We start from the raw sequence: 24,017 nt of genomic DNA, 5'->3' as shown, positions 1-24,017 counted from the left end.
CTTTTTCTTGTTGGCCACATAGTAGACGAGTTGACTTTTCACACCCTGAAACTTATGATTTTGATAATATTGCTATAATTACTTTACTTGTAGACCTTCTACCTCTCTTGCTCTTGTGAGTCTGTTACTTTCTGCAAACCTAGTTCTATTGAAAGGTGAGGAAATAAGTGTTTAAGCTCAATTAAGGTAATATGAGGTTTACAAGAAAGAAACATATAATGCCAAAATATATTTCAATAAAACTCAAAGGGGCGACTAGAGATAAAGAGAATAAATAGGTAAGCTTGAAAGGCTCAATCAGTCTAACGAATGCCTTAATCATTTCCCCAATAATATTCTGTCTAGGATTTTGCCTCAAGTGTAATCAAACAAGTTCTAGAGTAAGTTGAGACCATATAAATTCACAAAATTCACATAAAATTTCTCTAGGTACTGAAAACAATTAATGATCATAATAAGCATTCATTGAAAATAGAAAATATCAAATTAAGTAAGATCAAGTAAAGAATTAACAACTAGACTTAAGGAATGAGAATTCTTCCTAAAAATTATAATCAATTTCAATCATATTCTTATCATAGGCTTTTTATTCATCAAACCATATTGTTTTTATCATAATTATTATTATAGAAAATAATATCCTTCCCCCAAACTTAAATATCACATTGTCCTCAATGAGAAAAAAGGAAGAGAAACTAAATCAGAGAATGAGAGAAGGTAAGAGATGCTCTCTGATTTTGTCCAGTTTTGTCATTTGAAGACGCAACCGTGTACTTCTTAGAGATCTCCTCGCCTCTTCATTCCTGCAAAATGAAAGAAAAGGAATAATATTAAGCAAAAATAAAAATTAATAAAAAAAAAACTTGGGTTGCCTCCCAAAAGCGCTTTATTTAAAGTCTATAGCTAGATATTGTCCTCTCATCATTTATTACTGGCGAGATTGATGGAACACTTTTTTGAGTTAAAGTCTCCATCCATATAGGGTTTTAATCTCTGCCCATTTACTTCAAATGTGCCTTTTGTCTCGTGATGGACTTCAACCGCCTCATAGGAAAAAATACGGGTCACCATACACGGTCCCGACCACCGAGAGTGTAGCTTTCCTGGGAAGAGTCGAAGTCTTGAGCTAAATAATAGAACTTTCTTCCGGACTTCAGATTTCCTTTTTAGAATATGCTTATCGTGCCATCTTTTAGTTTTTATCTTTGAAAATCCGAGTATTCTCATAAGCATCATTGCGGAACTCATCCATCTCGTTGATCCCCAGTATTCTCTTCTCACCATCTGCTTGTAAATCAAAGTTCAATGTCATCGTCACCCAATAGGCTCTATTTTCTAGCTCCACGAGTAGATGATAGGCTTTTCTATAAATGAGCCGATAAGGTGACATCCCGATTGGTGTTTTGAATGTTGTCTGATAGGCTCATAGTGCATCATCTAACCTTCTTGCCGAATTTGTCTGAGAGACACTCACGGTCTTCTCCAGTATGCGCTTCATCACCCGGTTAGACACCTCGACTTGGCTGCTCATTTGAGGATGGTATGGTGTCGCCACATGATGGGTAACTTCATACTTAGTCAGTACCGTTTCAAATTGGCGATGGCAAAAATGCTTTTCACCATCACTGATTATGGCCCTCGGAGTGCATCGGGAAAATATGTGCTTCCGCATGAACTTCACCACGACCCTCACATCATTGGTTGGCAAGGCGATCGCTTCCACCCATTTGGAGACATAATCTACAGCCACTAGAATAAATTTATTAGAATATGAGGATGGAAAATGACCCAAGAAATCGATACCCCAAACATCAAATAATTCAATCACCAAAATATTATATAAAGGCATCTCATGTTTCCTAGAAATGTTGCCAACCATTTGACAATAATCACATAAAGTAACAAAATTAAAAGAGTTTTTAAAAATACCCGGCCAATTAAAGCCGCATTGTAAAACTTTTGCTGCTGTTTTTGCTCCACCAAAGTGGTTGCCCGCTTCTAAAGAGTGGCAGTGTCTGAGTATGCTCTCATCTCTTCCTCAGGCATACATCTTCTAATTATCTGATCTGCGCAGTGCTGGTATAGAAAAAGTTCCTCCCAAAAATAGTATTTCAAGTCGGATTCTTTTATTGATATGTCATCTCGGTCGGGAGAATTTTGGACACCAAATAATTTACCGTGTATGCATACTATGGAACAACTTGTATAGCCATTAATTCCTCATCCGGGAAGGTCTTATTAATTGAGAAATTGTCCCCGCCAGCCTCCTCTTTAAGCTCAAGACAAGATAAGTGGTCGGCCACTACATTCTTGGTATCTTTCTTATCTCTTATTTCCAAATCAAACTCTTGTAGTAGTAGAATCCATCGTAACAGTCTTGGTTTAGCATCTGTCTTCGGCAACAAATATTTAAGAATCGAGTGATCAGTGTAGATGTTCACCTTTGAACCTATCAAATAAGAACAAAATTTGTCAAAGGCAAACACAACTGCTAACAATTCTTTTTCAGTAGTAGCATAATTCAGTTTAGCTTCTGTTAAGGTTTGACTTACATAATAAATAACATGAAAAATCTTATCTTTACTCTTCCCCAAAACAACTTCTATAGTATAATCGCTAGTATCACACATTAATTTAAAAGGTAAATTCCAATTTGGTGATACGATAATAGGTGCTGAGATTAATTTCTTTTTCAATATTTCGAAAGTATGCAAGCATTCAATAGAACATTCAAATTGAGTATCTTTAATCAACAGAGTGCAAAGAGGTTTAGTAATTTGGAAAAAATCCTTGATAAACTGACGATAGAACCCGGCGTGACTCAAAAAGCTCCTCATGCCTTTCACATTGGTCGGTGGTGGGAGTTTGTGAATAACTTCTATCTTTGCTTGGTCGACCTCAATTACTTTGAAGGAAATGCTGTGGCCGAGCACTATTCCCTCCTCGACCATGAAGTGACATTTTTCCCAATTTAAAACAAGATTTGTCTCCTTCCATCTCTGCAAAACCAATGATAAATTTTACAATTTTGCTGGGTACAAGCGAACTGCGTACTCAAGTGTGACATGGCAGGCAGCAGGGGTATTTACGTAATTATTGAAAGCAAAAAAAATAAAAGCAATTAAAACAAAAGAAAGAAGGATCCTTCGTCAGTTGACTCAGTTCGTCTCCCTCCCAGATCACTTCCCTCCTTCCTAAATTTCTTCTAAAGGCTCCCCAAATCTCTTCCTTTGCTCGCGACGGCGAGATTGATGTGAAGTAAGTGTACAATAACACATTTATTTATTTATTTATTCGGTTTTTGCTACTAAAATTTCTAAGAGGGAAAAATGTGAACCATCTGAATGTTCAAAAAGAAGCATGCTTTAGTGTTAAAACTCCCGTAAGAAGGGGTTAAATATCAGCCATGAGGAGTGAAAAAGAGAGGAGCTTTTGCTCTTAAAGAGTTGCCCACTTTCTAGGATTAATTAAGATTTTTGCATTTTTTTTCTCTTTTCTGATGAAGGCAGTGGGCACTACTTTACTCTCTGTTCTTGCTTTTGAGGGAAAATTAGTTTTAAGTTCAGCTTTGGTCCTCTTCATAATCTGTGTAAAATCTGTGTTTTATGCCCAACACTTATGAAGACAGCATGAGCACTTATGAAGACAGCATGTGCGCCTATATTTTAACCAACATGGATGTATTGAAGTACATTTTGTTTTATTTGGTATTTCATGACTTATATAGGTGTTGTTTGCTAATAAAAAGATATCCATATATTATTGAAACGTTAGAACAAAGTATTTGCATTTGCATCCTTTCTCATGGAGGCTCTTTAGCCTGCCTTAGGAGTTTTAGACTATTATTGCTAACTAATTTTTATTTAGATTCATTTGGAGTAGTTATCTCTAACTTTAATATCCTTTTCACTATACCAGACCACAACAAAGTCTTTTGAGTTTACAGAATACGTGATATTTCTAATTGGCTTAGTTCCTTGTCTATGAGTGCAATCGTACATAAATAATTAAGTCTAAAAGTTTGAATGAGTGGTTTCAATTATGGCTGCTTTTGGATTCAAGCCTTAGTTTGGAACTTCATGAAAATTCTAGTTTGGGGAATTTCATGCTTCAAGAAAATCATCTAAAGCAAAACTTTTATTAGTTGTGCAGTTCTATCTATGTTTAGCATTTGTAGAATTTAGAATATCCACTTGTTATGAACTTAGTTTGAGATTTTTAAGAAGTTTCAAACATTTGAAGTTCTTTTTTGCATTGCTTGGATTTGGAATCCCAAGTATGTTAAAAATGAGTAAATGCGACAAATCTGGTTGTATGATTGTGTAGTCCCTTTGATATAACTTGTTTTTTATTTGGTAACTTGTTCTTCATGATTAATGTTGGAAAGCTTCGCTGCAACTTCTATGCTTTTAAGCTTTATTCTATCCATTTAGTGATTGTATTCGATTAATTTTCAGTTTACACTCTTATTCTTGTGCAGGACATTCAAGCACTGATCAATAAAATTAATATATAGTGGCTGGTCTTCCAATAAAGTATTCTGATGGAGAAAGGGAAAGAACACGCATCTCCTATTACACCTCCTACCGCAAATCCATCAACAAATCCATCAAATCAAATTATACCAAGACCATTTTATACATATTTGTCAACACCTCCTAACATAGATCCATCTATCAATCTAGCAACATAGGTATTATAAATACTAACATTAGATACCATAGGTATTATGAATATAAAAAATTTAGAACAGGCCAACCATTAGATTTAATTTTGATTTTGATCTATCTTCAAATCTTTAGTTTGGATTGGTATATATATAGATATGAATTAATTGGAAAAATAACATTAGATGCTTTCTTTGCAAGACAACAAATTAATTTAGTGAATAAGAAAAAGATGAAGCTGGATGCCAGAATATTTCCTAACACTTTTCAATTAATGTATATATAATCTATTTTATATTAATGAATTTCATTAATATAAAACAGATTATAATTCATTATTAATTAATTATTACCTATATATCATGTTTTGTAAGGATCGATTGGTCGATCACGCGCATTAGATGATTGAATTAATGTATATATAATTTGTTTTATATTAATGTCTATATTTATTGCTACATCTTTGATTAATTGTCATTATTGATATATATGTTAGGTGATACCAATGCCTTTTTATCCGGATTTCTCAAGCTATATGCATGAGGGCCATGCACCAATGCCACATGCTTGGTTCCCACCATTCTTACCTCGTCCTAATGCCAACCCATCTCCATGGACTTGTTAGGTGATGAGTTAAATTTTTAAGTAGCGTGTGTATTTTTCAAAATGTTTAAATTGATTCAAAATATTGTTGTAAACTGAATGTAAATCTTATGTAGGGATTTCAGTCATCAGCCCCCTCTTCGATTGGTTTAAACTCTGCAAGCTCAAGCCATGTGAAAGAAATTCAGGAGCCCACACTTGACTCGAGGGAGGTTGAAACTTTGTCTACGCCCTCTGAATCCAAAGATGAAAATGAAGAAGGGACAATAGTGCATACTGAGGAGACTGATATCATTGAGGAGCCGAAGTTAGGGATGGTGTTTAAATCTGAAGAAGAGTTAATTTCTTACTATAAAAGCTATGGAAAACAATGCGGTTTTGGGATAATGACACAAAGGAGCATAGGTTTGAGAATGGGAGGCTCAGATATATCACATTAGGTTGTGCTCGTGGCGGGAAGGCACGGAATCGGACCACAAATGTCGCTCTACCATGTTCGACATCAAAGACAGGCTGTAAAGCAAGGATAAATGCTACGTTTTCTAAAGGGATGTTGAAGTTGTTGATTGTTCACAATACCCACAATCACGGGCTAAGTCCACAAAAGGCGAGGTTCTTTCGGTGCAATAGAGAAGTGAATTTGTCTGTTAAGAGAATGCTAGGTACAAATGATCAAGCTGGTGTCAGAACGAAGCAGGTGGGTTTGAGAACTTGCCATTCAATGAAAAAGACTGTCGTAGCTACATTGACAAGGCATGCCACCTTCGACTTGGGAAAGGTGGCGTTGGAGCCCTCCATGAGTATTTTGCTAGGATGCAATACAAGAATAATGGATTCTTTTCCCTACTGGATATGGATGATGATGGGAGGTTAAAAAATGTCTTTTGGGCAGATTCACAAAGTAGGGCATCATACAAATATTTTGGTGATGTTATCACGTTCGACATTACATATATGACAAATAGGTATGGGATGCTGTTTGCACCGTTTGTTGGTGTAAACCACCATAGACAATCAATCCTTTTAGGGGCATGATTGATTTCTAATGAGGATGCAGAAACGTTCACATGGTTGTTTCAGAGTTGGTTGAACTGTATGGATGGTGAAGCTCCAAAGGCTATTATCACAGATCAAGATAGAGCCATAAAAAATGTGATTGTGCTTGCCTTTTCGAATACCCGACACCGATTTTGATTATGGCACATACTGAAGAAATTACCTGAAAAACTCGGTTCACATGGTGCATACAAAGATGGGTTGAAAAGTCAGTTGCTTAAGTGTGTGTATGACTCTCAAACAATAGAGGAGTTTGAGAGTTGTTGGGAAGTGATGATTACAACATACAACTTGCAAGAAAATGCTTGGTTGCAGAGTTTATACACTGAGCGTACCTATTGGGCATCGATATTCCTGAAAGAAATTTTTTGGGCTGGAATGAGCACAACCCAACGAAGTGAGAGCATGAATGCTTTCTTTGATGTGTACCTTCATGCTAGGACAAACTTAAAAGAGTTTGTTGATCAATTCGATAATGCGTTGAGAATGAAAATGCAGCGGACTTTCACTCATTAAACGTCACAATTCCTACCGTCTCTATTTCTCCACTTGAGAAGATATTTCAAGCCACATATACTAACTCTAAATTTAGAGAAGTTAAAAAAGAAGTAGTGAGAATGCTTGGTGTTCTTCCAACCCTACACCGAAAAGATGATGTAATTGCAACGTACCATGTAGAAGATGAAATAGAAGTTGATGATTTCATCAAGGAGGTGACCCAAGCGGTGTATTTTAATGAGGCCGAAGTTGATGTGAAGTGTTCATGCTCACTGTTCAAAATGAGAGGGATATTGTGTAGACATGCATTAGCCATTATGAGAGTTAAGTAAGTGAAAAAGGTGCCAGAAAAGTATATATTAGATCGATGGAGAAATGATATTAAAAGGACATACACTCTCATACGCAGTACTTATGACTCAGTTGATGCAAGGCCAGAAGTGAGCAGATATTCGTGTATATTGAAGGTATGCTATTTTCTTATTTTCACGTATATTTTGTTGGTTGTGGTTTGTTACATGGTCGGATTGTGACATTCTTATTTTGTTTTGAACTTAACAAAAAAAAAAATTGAATAGGAATGCTATGATGTTGCCACAAATGCAGCATCATGTGATGAACATGCTGATGATATGATAGATAAGTTACATGCAATGAACATCGTTTATCGCACCAAGAAGTCTCCCCAACGACCCTTGGAACATGTTGCAGATACAACTATTGATGCAAGTACAGCTGGGAGTTCAAAGAAAGTCCTAGACTCCTAAGTCCCCTTGTAGTTAGAGGCAAAGGAAGACCGCCATGCCTCAGAAAAAAATCAATGATTGAGAGAGTCAAACCCACGACGAAGAAGACTACTCAGAAGGGAAAACGTAAACAGGTCAACTCAGTGTTCCATTATAAATCTGGTAGATATTTTTATCTTGTGTATTTATTTGTTAGACGTATTCTAGTTTTTTATTGATTTGTAGCCACATGTAAGAGATATCGATAGGGTTGACACATGTAGGAATTTATTTGGGCAAACAGTAGTTGGGACTCAAGAGAGTGTTGTCATTCAGGCAACTCATGATTCTATTGTCTTACTTTTTTATTCTTACTTTTTGCAATGTTTGGTAATATGATTCTGATTTTTTTACTTTTTTATCTATTGCTAGCCTCCTCAAAACACTACCGAAGTGTTGGACTTCAGTGAAACCCAACTTGGGGATGGGAGACGACCATAACTTCATAAAGCTCTAGATGGGACTCAAGATCATGGACACGTGCATGACTGAAGATGTTGAAATACTTTTATATGTAATTAATTTTGTTGGTGTATTTCATTCCATGGTTGGGATTTGTTTATGTTAGGACTCATTTGGTGTAATTATGGGAGGTTTGGATTTTGAGTTGTACGTGTTAATTAATACATGTAGAAGTAGGTGGTATGTTACACGTATATGCAATGAAATCTTGTATATAATGAAGTTATATTCTGTTAAAGTGAAATCAGGGACACCAAAGAAGTTATATTTTGTTAAAGTGTATTTAGGGACTTGAAGTTATGCTATTGAGTTGTGAAATTTTTCATATAATTTGTGAATGGTTTCTTGGTTTTTTTTTGCCAACCAATGAAGTTATATTTTGTTAAAGTGAAATCAGGGACTTGAAGTTATGCTACTGAGTTGTGTTGTGGAATTTTCTATGTACTTTGTGAATAGTTGCTTGGTTTCTTTTTGCCAACCAATTTGCCATGATCTCTCTATTGATATATTAGGACAATATCTGGTATCAACCTATTTAAAGTACTTTCATGGGAACAAATAACGCCAAGATCACACTTTCCAAGTTCATACATATATAACTTGCATCGTTTACATCTCAATTTCTCAACTAGTTGCTTAAGGTTAGACACAACAAAGACCACAAAAGTATATACAAAGTTCCCTCTAGTAATATGGTTTCATTGTTTACAGACGCAATACGATGAAATTAATATAAAAATAATCCAACAGACACGAAGTAGTGTGCGTTCACGCCGGATGTCTGCTTGTTGCCTTTGAATATCAAGTTGGTCATTGTGGATTCCCAACTTATACTTTACAATCTCTTCATCTCTTCTTCGAAGCTCTTCCTCATTCCTTAACAACTCAATTTCTATCTTCATAAGTTTTCTTTCTCTTTCCTCACTGTGATTTGCCCATTTGAAATAGTTACAGTGTGGTAATCCCTAATTATAAAGAAACAAACGTAAAATATCAAACTTTTGTAGAAACTCAAATGCACGTCAAAGTTATACTAAAACATATCTACCTCTGTATTGTAGTTTGGACACCCAAAAAATGATCGGCCCGGATATTTTGGCGTATTCGATGTTCTAAGTTTTGCAGGCTTCCCACAAGTGTACATTGGGTTGTTCGTCGAAATCCATGAAGAAGCTGAGGATGACATCCTAATGAAGACAATGTCAACAAATCAACCAAAGAATACAAAAACTTTGCATATACATTACCAAAACTTTGCATATCACAAGCAAAATAATAGGGGCAATCAAGTAGACAAAATATAATGAAAGGAGCCCAACTTGATAGCTGCACTTTATATATGATATCTTAATTATATATGATATAATGAAAGGAGCCCAACATGACCAAAATTTGTGTTGCTCTGGTTGGTTTCCCTATCATTATTTGGGGAATACCAGGCACTTTACCAATATCTTCTCCTCAGAAACTCTATTGAACTGTAGCATCTTAGGAAACATATGAAGTCTTTCATTTTGTATTTTATGGTGTATATATGATGGTATTTTGGCACTCCTTGTCTAGTGCTACTTCCTGTTTCTAAATTTTCTACTGAACAAAACATGCACATGCACTCCCAAACGTATGTGCACATGCACATAAGGCCTAACTTTGCTTTGGAAAGGGAAAAAAAATGGAGAACGTAAGGCAATTAAAATCCAAGTTTGATGTAGCATGGTGCATGTGAAGTGGAATCTATGAGCACAAGATATCACAACTCTTCTATAAGTTTACCAAAACTTTACACATTACCGAAACTTTGCAAAACATTGAATATTAGCTCAATTCTATATTACCAAAACTTTGCAAGTTACCAATCTACGTGCACATGACAAAACAGTCACTCTCACAAACAAAATAATAGAGACAATCAAGTAGACAAGATATAATGAAAGGAGCCTAACTTGATAGCTGCACTTTATAGATGATATCTTAATTAGGATCACAATAACAGTGAGTAGTCCAGGATGAAACAAATCTTTAATTTTTTTGGTCTTTTTCCTCTTTGTTTTGTTTCTACTTGCCCTACACATGTGATTCACTGCAACATAAGTTCAGGATGGAGAACGCCACAGAAACAACGTGGTCAAGCTAGCCAAGGCAAAACCTCGAGTATACCTGTACCGAGTCTGAAAGTTCGTATAGAGTACAACCACTACATCAAAGAAAAGAAAATATGCTTGTCCATGTACAAGCAAATCACACACAATTCACATGCTGCTCAGAACACAAGAGCAAGTCAATGAGTTCTATTTTGTAGCAAGGGTCACCCCACTACATGACGCGCTTCACCAAACAAAGCAATAGGAAAAGACATCAACCATTTCTAAGTCCACAAATTTACCAGGAGACACATCATGCTGTTGCTGGTATTTTCTTTTATGTATGCTTCTAACAACGAATGACTAAAGTGATCAATTGGGCACAAATCTTTTTCTACAAATTACAGTGCATACTTATTTCTAGTTCATACAAATTACAGTGCATACAAATTACAGTGAGCAGTCCAGATTACAGTGCGTACTTATCTGGTTCAGGGCATGGAGGATATTACTTCATCCTCATAGACTGAACTCCATTAAACAGCTCCCACATTTCCTCAGATGAAGCAAAAAAAACAAAAAGCAAAGAGAGCGAAGCAGAGAGAGAGAGAGATACCTGTATGTTGAGTTGCGTCGACGGAGAAGAGGGATTTGTAGGGATTAGGGCTCGGAACCAAAAATGGAATTTGATTAGGGATAGGGTTTGGAACCAAAGTGGGAAGAGGACATTTGTGCTTAGGGTTAGGGTTTGGAACCAAAGAGGGAAGAGGACATCTGTGCTTAGGGTTAGGGTTCATAACAATCTCAAAGAAATAAATGGAATTTGACGGAGGAGAGACTGAGAATCGACATTGCTGAAGTGAAGAGAAATAGAGAAAAGAGAGAGCCTTACCGTTTCGGCGAGAATGGAGGAGCCTTCAGGAGAATCTAGGATGCGAGAATGGAGGAGAAGGTGGGATACGAGAATGGACGAAACGGTGCGTTGCACCTGTGTTTTTTCCCTTCATTTTTGCAATTCGATACAAACTTCTTTCCCGCCCCAAACGACTAAAATGAAACACACCGTTTCATTAAATTCATTACATGTCAGCACTTTGGTGCGCATTGGTTCGCAAACCGCTTGCCTTCAGACTTTTCCTAAATTATATAAGCAGTTATCAAAAGAGTGACCAAAAACCAAGAAGTCATCCATGAAGACTTCTAAAAATTTTTACACCATGTCCGAGAAAATGGACATCATGCATCTTTGAAAAGTGGCTGGCGCATTGCAAAGACCAAAAGGCATGCGCCTATATGCAAAAGTGTCGTAAGGACAGGTGAAAGTGGTCTTCTTTTGATCCTGGACTGCAATGGTTGTTTGATTGTACCCTGAATATCCATCTAGAAAATAGTAGTAGGCATGGTTGGCAAGTCTTTCTAGCATTTGATCAATAAACGGTAAGGGAAAATGGTCTTTCTGAGTTGCATCATTCAGTCTTCGATAGTCTATGCATACTCGCCATCCCGTGACCGTCCTTGTCGGTATGAGTTTATTGTTGTCATTTTTTATCACGGTTATCCCTCCTTTCTTTGGAATGACTTGCACTGGACTTACCCATGCACTATCTAAGATTGGATAAATGATCCCGGCATCTAAAAGCTTCAATACCTCTTTATGCACCACTTTTAGCATTGATGGATTCAATCTCCTCTGGGGTTGGACGATCGGTTTAAAATTATCCTCCATTAAAATCTTGTGCATGTGAAATGAAGGACTAATTCCTTTGATGTCCGAGATGGTCCAACCCAAAGTCATTTTGTGCTCTCGCAAGACTCTCAACAACTTCTCTTCCTCTACATCACTCAATGAACTGTTAATAATAATTAGAAAAGTAGAGTCCTGGCCCAAGAAAGTGTACATTAAATTTGATGGAAGTGACTTGAGTTCAGGCTTGGGTGACGTTTGCTGAAATAAGTGTAGCTCTTCGAATTTCGATTTTATTGAAGGAGAAAGGAATGGTGTAGCTTCCAAATATTTCTCACACTTCCTAATCTCTTCATCTTTGGTTTCAATAGATGTAGAGTGAGTAAGACATACCTCAAGTGGTAGTTTTGGAAATTCAAATCCATAAGTTTCGTCGTCCTTGACCATGTCTTGGTCGCTTATTTGAAAGCAGGAATGTGCCTCAGAAGGGAATTTCATAGATTTAAATACATCAAAAGTGACTTGCTCCTCGCCAACCCTCAAAACGAGTTTCCCTTTTTAGACATCAATTAAAGTTCTCCCCGTCGCCAGGAAAGGTCGGCCCATTATCAAAGGGATCTCTTTGTCCTCCTCCATATCATCAACAATGAAGTCAGCAGGGAGGATGAACTTATCAACTTTCACCAGTACGTCCTCAATGAGTCCTCTCGGGTATTTGATAGATCTGTCTGCCAACTGTAGAGAGATGATGGTTGGCTTTACTTCTCGAAGACCCAATTTCCTGAAAACAGAGAGTGACATTAGATTAATACCTTTGTAAAATTGCACTGCTCTCCTCGCTCAGCATCACAATCTCAGGCTCCTCCAACTTCCGCTTGTTTAATAAGATATCCTTAAAAAAGTTTTTACATTTAGGCATTTGCTCTAAGGCTTCAATGAGAAAAATATTAATATGCAATTGCTTAAATATACTCATAAATTTAGAGAATTGATTATCAATTTTATTTTTCTTTAATCTTTGTGGAAAATGAATTGGTGGATTATAAATTGAAGGAGAATAAGTTTCAGAAGTAAACTCCCTGGATTTCTTGGATTTTGCATCCCCTTTATTCTCTCTAGTCCTTGCTGGTCGGTTGCCTCCCGATCAGTTTCTTTCATCTCGCCCTCAGTTTCCTTCATCTTGGTCTCCACATTTTCAGCTTCTGCATCTCGCTCGCTACTTACTACTTGTGGCTGGTCATATGTCCGCCCACTTCGCAATGTCATGGCTTTGACATGCACCTTCGAACTGGTCATAGTGTTGCTTGGTAAAGTCCCTGTTGTCCTCTCAATAAGCATGTTGGAGAGTTGACCAATTTGCGCCTCAAGATTGCAAATAGATGCCGAGTTGTTTTGGATCACCATATCAGTCTTTTACATGTACTGCATGGACATAGTTTCAAGTGCCAACTTCTTCTCTTGTTGTGGAAATTGTTGAGGTGGTCTAACTGGTCCTTGGTTATTGCTCCATGAAAAGTTAGGGTGATTTCTCTATTCAGGATTAAACGTGCTTGAATAAGGATTGTTTTGACATTGAAAATTGGACACGTAGTAGGCTTGTTCTTGACTCGGTTGGACAAAAGAATTCCCCACGTGGCAATCTACACTTGAATGATTTCCTGCGCAATGATCACAAACAACATTAGTTTGAATAACATTTACATTCAGCTTACCTTGTTGTTGTGAAAGATTTACCATCTGCACCGCCAGTGTGGTAATAGAATCAAATTCAAAAACTCCAGCTGTCTTTCTTGGCATTGCTCTCTCTGTAGACCATTGATAATTGTTGGACACCAAGTCTTCCAAAAGTCCATAGGCGGCTTCATGAGTCTTACTCATTAATGCTCCTCTAGCTGCTGCATCAACCATAAATCGATTTGTGGGTCCCAAACCAATGTAGAATGTTTGTACTTGAAGCATTGTAGGGAGGTCGTGATGTGGACACTTGCACAATAAGTCCTTGTATCTCTCCCACTCCTCATACAATGATGCACCCTCAAATTGGGCGAAGGTAGTAATATCATTCCTTAATTTTGCTATCTTGGCTGGAGGGAAATACTTTGCTAAAAGTCTTTGTGCTAACTCCTCCCAAGTGGTGATGATGCCGGGCGGTAGAGAATTCAACCAAGCTTTTGCTTTTTCTCTCAGTGAAAAAGGAAAAAGTCTTAATCGGATTGCATCATCTGTCACTCCGTTGTGTTTAAAAGTATCACAAATTTCTAGGAAATTTGCAATATGGATATTAGGATCGTCTTGTGACAAGCCCCCCCAAACTGGACGGTTTGTTGGATCATTTGAATGATCGCCGGCTTAATCTCGAAGTTATTGACTTGTATAGCTGGTCGCCTTATACCAGACGTCGCCCCATTGACAGAGGGCATCGCATAGTCTCTTAATGCCTTATGCTCCCAGTTGATCATATTAACTTTACAGGTGGCGACCTCTTTCTTTTTCTCTTTATTAAATTGACGTAAGGTCCTATCAATTTCTGGATAAAAAAGCGTATGCTCTAACGATTTAGATCGGTGCATGCATTTCTGATTCCTAAAAAGAATAAGATCAAACTGAGATCAAAATAATCTTTTTTTTTTGTATAAAATAAAATAAAATTCAAAGTAGTAAAAATCTAGCTGGTATCAATATCGATAACTATTCCCTGACAACGACGCCAAAAACTTGTTTGCTTAAAAATATAATCTGCAAGTGTACAGAATCGTAACAAGTAGTAAGGTGTTTTAAAGAAAACAATTATCGTACCCACAGAGAATAGTAATACTATTGAGTATTGAAATTGACTAAATTAATTACTATTTGAAAAACTAAAATTTGAAGAATGGTTTATCTTAATTAAACTGAAGAAAAGAACATTAAAATTACGATTTTAAAAATAATGAGAATAGATCTAGAACGTTTGACTTCACTTAGCAAATCCAACACAATTTATTCTTCCTTATTATAGAATCCTAATTATCCCAAATTGATGATAAAAACCCCTTAACTATTCAATATTTTCTCTCGAACAATACCAAAAATATCTCCAACTAATAACTTCATATCTCTATGTAAATTTAACTAATTGGAGACTCATTAAGTTTTTTAGATTTTTCTTGAAAATCATACTAATCGTGGTAAAGCATCTCTGTTTTCGCTCAACTAATAGTATTTAATCCTAGAACTTAATCACAAATCACCTCTCGGTCTCATTGTGATTCAATAGATCGAATAATAGTTAGCTAGAAAATTGCAAGCATTAAGAACAAAGAATAAACACTCAATCATGGAAATATTGAAAATAAAATAACTTAGAATATAAATTGTGTGTTCAGTGCTAGGCTACATCAAATTTCTAGAAAATAGATCTAGTTCATAATGAAATTAAAAAGAAAAAGAGTAAAACTAGTGTTCTTTGTTGAAGTTGGTTGATGAAGCATTCGACTCTCGCCTCTGCCCTCCAATTCCACCTTCTCAAAAGAACACTTTAATAATAAAAATTAGAACTCTAAACACAGACTTAGACTCTAAAACATAAAAACTCTCAACTCTGATTCAGAACTCGAACCTTCTATTCATCCCACAAGTCGAGATTAAATAGATGTCGAAATTTAAATCTGGAAATAACATAACTGCGGCTAAAATCTAGAAAATAATTTCTAAAGATAGATGTTAACATAAAAGGAAATTATCCCAAGAATGACGATATTATCTAAATGGAAGATTCAGTGATATGTGGCTTGAATTTTGGAGTTCATGAGGATTTGGTCGCCAATAGATTGATTTCAAAACTTAGATTTGGTGGTCAACAGCAAATTGATCCCAATCGGGAGGAGTAATCCCACTGAGTAGATGCCGTATGCGCTGAATATAATTGGTGTGGGGGTCACAAATGAATGGGTGTGGAGGTCACAAAGACCACACGGCCCTCTCCTCGCCTACCGAGTAGAAAGACTCCCGACCGGGATGAAAGACTCCTCTCACCTTTTCTAGTTGTTACCCACGATGTAGTTTAAGTTGGTCGTTTAGACTAGTCGCTCAATCTAACCACCTAGAGCCTTGTCGCCAAGTCTTCACACCTTCTAGTCGCAAGTCTTCTCGCCTACCAAGAGGTAAGTCTTCTCGCCTTTAGGTGAGAAATATCTCTTTGCTGCCCACGGGACAAAGCTCCTCGCCCAAATCTCATCGGCTCTCTTCAGATCTCACTGCCTCTCATCGGTCTAGATCTATAGTCTATTCTTTTGTACCTTAGCACTAAATCTTCTAATTCCTTCAAATCCAAGAAAATAAATAAAAATATGTAGAAATAAAACAAAATCAATAGTATTGAAGGGAAAATGACATTTTTCATAAATAAAAGAGTGATAAAAATCACATAAAAATAACACTTATCAAAACCCTAGGCGTGTGGCTCTCCCCTTTCAAGCTTGATTTTGCCCTTTCCCAAGACAAACTTTTCACCTTCCTTTTTGCATGTGTGACACATGGCAAAAAACAAATCTCCCTTTTCCCATGGTTGTTGTGTAAGGCCTCTTGTCCTTCCCTAGGTTCCACTTTTCCATAACCTCATCATTCTCCTTCTAGAATCTCTCTCTCATTGTGACAAGTGTCACCAAGCTTCTTCTTACAAGGAAACCTTCATGCATGCGTGACACAAGACAAGAAAAAATAGTTGATCTCCTATGGTAGGCATGTAAAACCAACCCTAGATCCTTCTCACTTCTCTTCCCTCATTTTCATCTAGATTCATCAAGTCCTAAACATAGCTTTTATTGGATAACAAGTGGCGTGTACGAACTTGAGTTAGGCGTGAGCCCTAATTCCATTGAGCTTCAAACCCTAATTTCTTATAAAGGTCAAAACTCTCATGGGCTGTTGTTTAAATAAAAAAAGATATACAAAAGCCTAGAAAGTCTTGGTCGTCACATACTTGCTCACCCGGCACAGGGTGAAAAGTTCTTTGTTACATACTGTGCTGAGATGCTTCTGCCAAACTTCCTAAATGGTGCCAATCGCCCCTCTATTGGATTAGCTGCACTTGGTAGACCACGTCTCCTCATTTTCACAAAACCAATGAGGGAAGATCATCTTTGCCTTCCACTTGTCAAGGAAAGCCTCTCTTCTTTGCCTTCCCTTTGTCATTTCAAGGTGGTCTGCCCTCTTTCGTTGGTGCGGTCCTCATATCCTCTCCTCCTCATTTAATCTTCAAAATTTAGTGAGGACCATCTTTCAATATGACATACCAAGGGAGGTTCACAAGGCTAGGCTCTTTATGGTGTTCTCTGTCGACACCGCTTTAAGTGCATCCCTTCGCTCACATCGATTCATAAGTGAACCTTCATTATCAACTATGGAGACAAGAGCTTCCTCCTCTTGTATCCTCTGTCGACTTATTCTGCATCGTCCACCAATTGTGTTCTCTTGTATCCTAGCTCTTCCTCTAGATTCGGCTTCGTAGGACAGTGGTGAATCCTCACCCTTACCCTTCTCTTATTCATCAGGTTTTGACATCACTCGTTTCTCCCCACGTTGTGCTCCGATCATACCATCATGGTTCAACATCTCTATTCCAAAGGCTCTTGCCCTCCAACAACTCTCTTCATCTTGGCGGCTTTCCTTCTTTGCTTGCTAGTGCTCAGCTTCCAAACCTTGTTGTTTTTCATCATTCTTCTAGGAACTGTCACATTATCTCGAACGGTATTGTTGCCCTTCATGCAGTTCTTTTCTCTCGCATCATGGTTACGGTTTTGAGTGTGAGGGCCCTGTCATCGCAAGGGTACAAAACACCAATGGGGTTGAGTGGAATGAAAGATGAGGAACACTCCATTAAATTGGAGAAGAAAATACTGCAAGTGCTATAGAGTGTACCTAGTCCAAAATGTGAGCGAGCAAACACCTTGCAAAAGGCCTGGTAGATACATCCTAGCACAAGGTGGAGTTGAGCATCTTGCCTTATGGTAGGTGAGCTAGAAAAGTTGCATGCCATGAAGGCGAGTAGGAGTTGAAGAGGCTGGTGGCTTTGATGAGATAAGGGCTAGCTGCCCAAGGTGAGGAATGGTCTAGGACATATTGAAGCAGATATAGGAGCTTTCTAGAATCACAAGGAAAATACTTAGAAGAGTGGAAATGTCATATGTAGAAGCCCACACTCCATCTAAATAGTCACATCCAGAGTGCGTTTGCTGAAGGGGTTATGACTCAGAAAGTCATATCGTCTGAACCCAGAGGTATGGCTTGACGCCACATAGAAGACCCCCGTTCAAGGAAGGATTGAGGAGTTGGTAGGCCATAAGGAAGTACAGACCATGCCCTGGTTGTCTGTCTCTATCATCATGTACTACGACAAATGAGGTTGAAGGACTCCTATCCAAGCATATCTGGAGTCATAAGTATGTTAGAAGGATGTCTGACAATCCCGCCCTATAAAAGGGATTTGGACACGGGACAAAATCTCGCTTCTAAGATCTTAAACACCTGAAATCTTGTGGAGCTGAATTCTACAGAGAAGGCAAGGAAGAAGTGGTGCAACGAAGTAGCAAACCTGATGCTGTGAGGTAGGTTAGCTTCTAAGACAAGACTAAGGAATGTGGGGAGAATGTTGAATGTAAGAGGCATTTGAATATTTTGTAACTTCCCCTTTCTAAACATGAATAAATATGTTTCAATAAATATGTTTATCTTATGTTCATTTCTTTTTTATCAGACTTTGAATGTGTTTGCTGTTTTTTCCCTAACTTATGATCTACGTGTGAATATCTATATCTATGTGTAAGTGTATTGTGGGTCAATAATCATGGGACTAGACGGTGTTCCCCGGACCATTCTTGCTAAACGTCGCCACGAGCTTCAAACAGGTAGAGGGCTTCCTCGTGAATGATTGGGATGGGACGATGTCGTGTTAGCCTCACTTGATAGTTGGGATGTAGAATCCCCTAGCGTATAACATGTTGGTGTCTTTGAGTTGGTTGGCCGGGTAGACGTTCTCCGATGCAACATGTTATTTTCGTGTGAGAGTTGACCTATGATGGGTACAGGCGAGCTGACTTGTAACAGCCCACAATAAATTCAGTGGATGAATTTAATTAGACCTTAGTAACGTCGTGAAATCCTGAAAAGATTTCATGAATCGAGCAACCGATTAGGTTTTAATTTGTTAGCATAGTTGGATTCCGACCAGCTTATGTGAAAAAGATTGTCCTTTTATTTATTTAAGGCACTTAAGAGTATAAGTTGGTGAAACTAATTGCACCATTAGACTCAGATGATTATTTAGGATTTTACAATGCAATAATACATTTCCCTCTTTCTGGATGATTAGTACTTGAGATTGCCTTTTGATTTAATCGAGTCACTTAGGAGTCAAATTTTACAAATTGAATTGCACCACTAGACTTGAATGATAATTTAAGATTTATGGTGCAATAATAATTTTCGTAACTTGTGACATCCCAATCTCCCGCTTGGGATGTAATGGAGACTTGGAGTGACAGTGGTATGTAACCTGGGACATGCAACACAAGGTTACATACCCCCGTTTGTGATAGTTAATATGTAATGCATCTTAGAATGCAATTAGCAGTATGGAATAATTACAGCAAAATAAGGGTGAATAATTAAAACTTATGCCAGAATGAACTAAAACATCTCTATACCAATAATATCCAACACGAGGTTTCTACCCTTTGTCTCTCTATGAAATAGGGTTGTATTTTCTGCCACACGATTTGGCCTTCACATGAAGCTGCATGGCAGCCGCAGATGGTGGCACCGATCGGCCTTCCTTTGCTGACCTGGTGGCTGTTGTCCCTCAGTCCATCCCTGAGATGAGGGTCAGCAGAGCCGCATGTTCAGCTACTCTGTTGTGCTAAAGTTCTTGAAGCAATGTCTTTCTTTCGACACTGTGCATGTGTTCATTCATAGTTGCTGGGGTCTCTCGGCCATACCCGTGGTCTCTTCCATGCGGCATTCTCGCAATGTGTATCTGCGTATGGCTAATGAAGCCGATTTTACTAGCCTTGTCTCAGGATGTTTGTGAGATCAATGGAATTTTTTATCGTGCCTTTCGATGGACTCCAGAATTTAACGAGGTTGAAGAGCCCTCGAGGGTACTGGTATGGGTTTCTTTGCCGGGACTCCCTCCAAATTTTTATTGTGAAGCTTTCCTGACTATCCTTATGGTGCCCATTGGGACGTTCATTCGTTATGATAATCTGACTCGTTGCTATACGAGAACAGATGGGGCAAGATTATGTGTGGAAGTTGATGCCATAAAATCTTCCCTGACTCACCTCTAAATTGGGGCTCCGGGTTTGCCTTCGAGTCGAAAGCAAGAGATTGTATATAAAACACTCCTTGCATATTGCTCTAAATGTAAAATGCAGGGTCATAATTCGCGGACATGCAAAATTGGAAAATCTGGGCAGAATGGGAATGTTCGGGTAGGGAGGAAAGGACATCATGAGATTGAGAAACTTGTAGCCAAACCTGGGGCAGAGCCAAGCGCATCTAATACTGCCAAAAATCCTCTGCCTATTACTGTTGTGAAAAAGACTATGGTGATCGATATGGAAACAGAGGGTGCTGTGGAGGAATTGGTGTCTGAATTAATTCTTTCATTTGAGCCGATGGGTAATGTTCTTGTACTTGAGAAAGAAGAACACTCGGTGCTATTGGTGGAGTCACTAGTTGTACAGCTTGATCCTAGCGGTGACTTGATGCTACCTAATGAAATAGAGGGTGCGAAGGAAATGGTGTTAGAAGATGATGGCCCAGATTGTGCTGGGAATGATATGGGTATGTTTCGGGGGGTGACTTCAATGGCTACCTATCAGAATTTTGAAACACTTGAGGTTCCGATTGAGGGGGTGGACCCGTCTGTAGTGAAGGAACCGATAGTGGTGCAGATTGAGCCATTGGTGGAAGAGGAAACGACAGGGGAACTAGATGAAGTGATGCTTGTGATGGAAAATATTGTTTCGGAGCTGAAACTAGAAATTCAATCAGAGGTCTTCCCACAAGATAAAGAATATCTTACAGAGTTTGAGGCCAATGAAGGTAAGAAAAAGTATAAGAAAAAGATGTTTGCTAAAATATGAAGTTCTTCTAGGGTTCAGGCCCGAATCTCCAATTATGTTCAATGATTGATTCCATTTTAGTATGGAATATTAGAGGGGTTGGGACCTCTAGAAGTAGATTAAAGAAGCTAATTGGAAGCTTGAAACCGAAAATTGTTGCTCTTTTAGAACCTTTTCAACATTTAGAGGGTGCTCGTAAATTGGCAAGATGTTTGGATTTTGATAATTTCATTTCTAATGAGGTTGAAGGGGGGCAAAATCTGGATTTTCTAGAGTAGTAATTATAAGATGCAATTTGTTCGGATGGGAATGCAATTTATTTTGGCTATAGTAAGCGAAGGAGCTGCGAAGTTTATGTTTACAGTGATTTATGCTAAATGTTCCATGGCGGAAAGGCGATACCTTTGGGAAGATCTCAGCATTAATAATTTGGGTTCGGACCCTGGTGTTTTTGTGGGTGATTTTAATATTATCTAGAATGACTCAGAAAGGAGGAGAGGTAGGCCTCAGCCTAGTATCGCTGTGGAGGATTTTAATGATTGGATTCACCGAGGGGGTCTTATGGAAATGTCTATGAAAGGGAGTGGTTTTACCTAGTGTAATTAGGGCTGAGCAAAAATCCGACAATCCGACTCCGAATCTGACTCCGCTCCGGCTCCGCTCCGAGTCCGCTTCGACTCCGACAAGTCGGAGTCGGAGTCAGAGTTTTTTCCCTATTGGAAGTCGGAGTCGGAGTCGGAGTCATTGAAGAACCGACTCCGACTCCGCTCCGATCCGCCTCCGACAATCCGCCTCTGCCTCCGACTTGGTCCTCCGACTCTGCCTCCGATTTTATACATATTTTATAAAAAAATATATGTGTTTTTCTATATATTAATCATTTAAATTTTATACAACTATATCTTATATAGTTAGTTAAACTCAATAATATACTAGTTAAATAATATATTTATACTATAATATATAGACTAAATTGACTAATAAATAATAATAGTTTAGTATATGACTATATGTAAATATCATACTATTACAAATTTATAATATTATTACCATGTTACATGTAAGTTGTAACACTAAATTACTAATGTATAAATATAATAACATGTAATACTAATGTATATATAATATACTATAAACACTAAGATGCATAATAACATCAACATGTAATACTAATGGATAAACACTAATCTATAAATTTAGAATAACATATAATACTAATGAATAATAACTAAAGTATTATTCATATAAATTTATATAACAATATCTTGTATTAATTATATTTTTTGACTTAATAAATTCTCAACATATTCCTTTTGATAAATATATTAGTAATACTAATATACATTAGTATATTAATTAGATTTATGGTCTAATACTAATACTATTAGTAATCCACTTTAACTAATACTAATATTTATACTAATACTATTATAGACTATAGTTATAACTTATAGTATTATACCTATACTAAATCACTGATTCACTATAACTTATACTAATATAGTTATGTTAAATCACTATAACTAAAACTAATGTAGTTATACTAATCATTATAACTATATATAGTATTAATATCACTATTAGTATAATATATAGTATTAATAATAACTAATACTAATATAACTATTAGTATAACTAATGTCACTACTAGTATAACTAATACTAATATTAATATACTAATACTATTAGTGTATTACTAATATTTATATATATTAATATATATATCAAGTATAAGAGATTAGAGATTTAATATATATAATATTAAATCACTAACATACTAATAGTATGATACTATAGTATTAGTAATTATACTATAAGATATAGTAATAGACTAATAGTATAATATATTAATACTATATTATATATAAAATAGTAATACTATATTTTGAATCTTCATTTCATATACGGTGCCTTTTTTTTTTTAATATTCATATATAATAATATATATCATATATATAATATAATTAAAAATAGATTCATAGTAATTATAATAGTATACTATAGTAACTATACAATGCTTTTTTTTAATCTTCATTTCGTATACGGTGCCTTTGTTTATTGTAGTGATTAGTTGGATGTGGATATGGAATCATGGGCGATGGGAGTACATGTAAAAATATGACTTTCTTTTTATTTTTTGAATGTATGTTAGTATGTTACTTGTTTTATTTAGTTGTATTTTTTATTATAATCAAAAGTTTAATAAGTTTGGATTGTAATTTTGAGAAAATTGAAATTTGAAAGACCACAATTTTTTTTTAAAATGGGTCAAATATGAAGTTAAAAAAAAATAAAAATAAAAAGTCAAAAAATCTGACTCCGATCCGACATGTCGGAGTCGGATCGGAGTCGGATTCTCTACATGTCGGAGTCGGAGTCGGAGGTCGGATTCGACCTCCGACAAAGTCGGAGTCGGAGTCGGAGGTTGGGCCCTCCGACTCCGAAACTGTCGGTGCTCAGCCCTAGGTGTAATGAGCAATCGGGGCTTGCCCGCTCATGGGCACGGCTTGATCGTGCCCTAATGGATAGTTCCTTCCTTTGTTTCCTAATGCTATTTGTTCCTATTTGCCACATTCTACTTTAGATCATGCTCCCATGTTCACTGAGTTCAAGAAAGATCCTTTCTCTTATGCCTAGCACCGTTTCGATTCCATCAGATGTGGGTGGATCACCATGATTTCTTGGACTGTGTTCGGTCAACTTGGGATTTACGAGTGGAAGGGTCGGCTATCCAGATTTTGACTAGAAAATTAAAGTAGACAAAGGTGACGCTTCGGGAATGGAATAAGAGGGTCTTTGGTCATACTTTGGGTCGTATTGATGCTCCTGAAAAACAAGTTGAGGTGATTAAACAACAACTTCAATTAAATTGGGAGGATAATTTGGAGAGGGAACTACATGATGTAATCTCGGACCTGGTAGGTTGGAGGCGACAGGAAGAGATGAGATTGGCGCAAATGGCCAAGTTAAAATGGCAGGTGGATGGCGATTGGAATTCAAAGTTTTTTCATGCTTGCCTTGCCAACAAAAGAAGAAAAAGAGTGTTGGAAATGCGATCGAATGGGTTGGTTTATGGC

The 24,017-nt window shown here is 37.2% G+C and overlaps 1 protein-coding gene and 1 non-coding gene across 2 annotated transcripts; one reads left to right on the top strand and one right to left on the bottom strand.

Moving 5' to 3' along the window:
- Positions 1 to 12,394: 12,394 nt before the first annotated feature.
- LOC121235406 lies at positions 12,395 to 13,240 on the bottom strand. Its single transcript, XM_041131752.1, has 3 exons — positions 12,913 to 13,240; positions 12,649 to 12,766; positions 12,395 to 12,617 (listed from the first exon to the last, which is right to left on the bottom strand). Exons 1-3 carry the CDS (start codon positions 13,238 to 13,240, stop codon positions 12,395 to 12,397), a joined length of 669 nt encoding a protein of 222 aa, XP_040987686.1.
- A 562-nt stretch (positions 13,241 to 13,802) lies between these two features.
- Positions 13,803 to 13,909, top strand: LOC121236253. The gene has a single exon (XR_005934694.1). It is a non-coding gene; the product is annotated as a small nucleolar RNA R71 (small nucleolar RNA).
- The last annotated feature ends 10,108 nt before the right edge of the window (positions 13,910 to 24,017 follow it).

The sequence above is a fragment of the Juglans microcarpa x Juglans regia genome, chromosome 6D (genome assembly GCF_004785595.1).
Source record: "Juglans microcarpa x Juglans regia isolate MS1-56 chromosome 6D, Jm3101_v1.0, whole genome shotgun sequence".
NCBI classification, from domain to species: Eukaryota; Viridiplantae; Streptophyta; class Magnoliopsida; order Fagales; family Juglandaceae; genus Juglans; species Juglans microcarpa x Juglans regia.
The sequence above is the reverse complement of the archived record's forward strand: the minus strand, read 5'-3'. Positions and strand labels throughout refer to the sequence as shown.

Bases quoted from the DNA above. Each gene is read 5' to 3' on its own strand.
- LOC121235406 (XM_041131752.1), bottom strand. From the start codon at position 13,240: ATGGTGATCCAAAACAACTCGGCATCTATTTGCAATCTTGAGGCGCAA. The intron at 12,767-12,912 runs GTTTACTTCTGA...TTCTCATTGAAG, and splicing joins AAATCCAAGAAATCCAGGGA to CCTTAGAGCAAATGCCTAAA. The intron at 12,618-12,648 runs GTATTAATCTAA...CTCTGTTTTCAG, and splicing joins AGCAGTGCAATTTTACAAAG to GAAATTGGGTCTTCGAGAAG.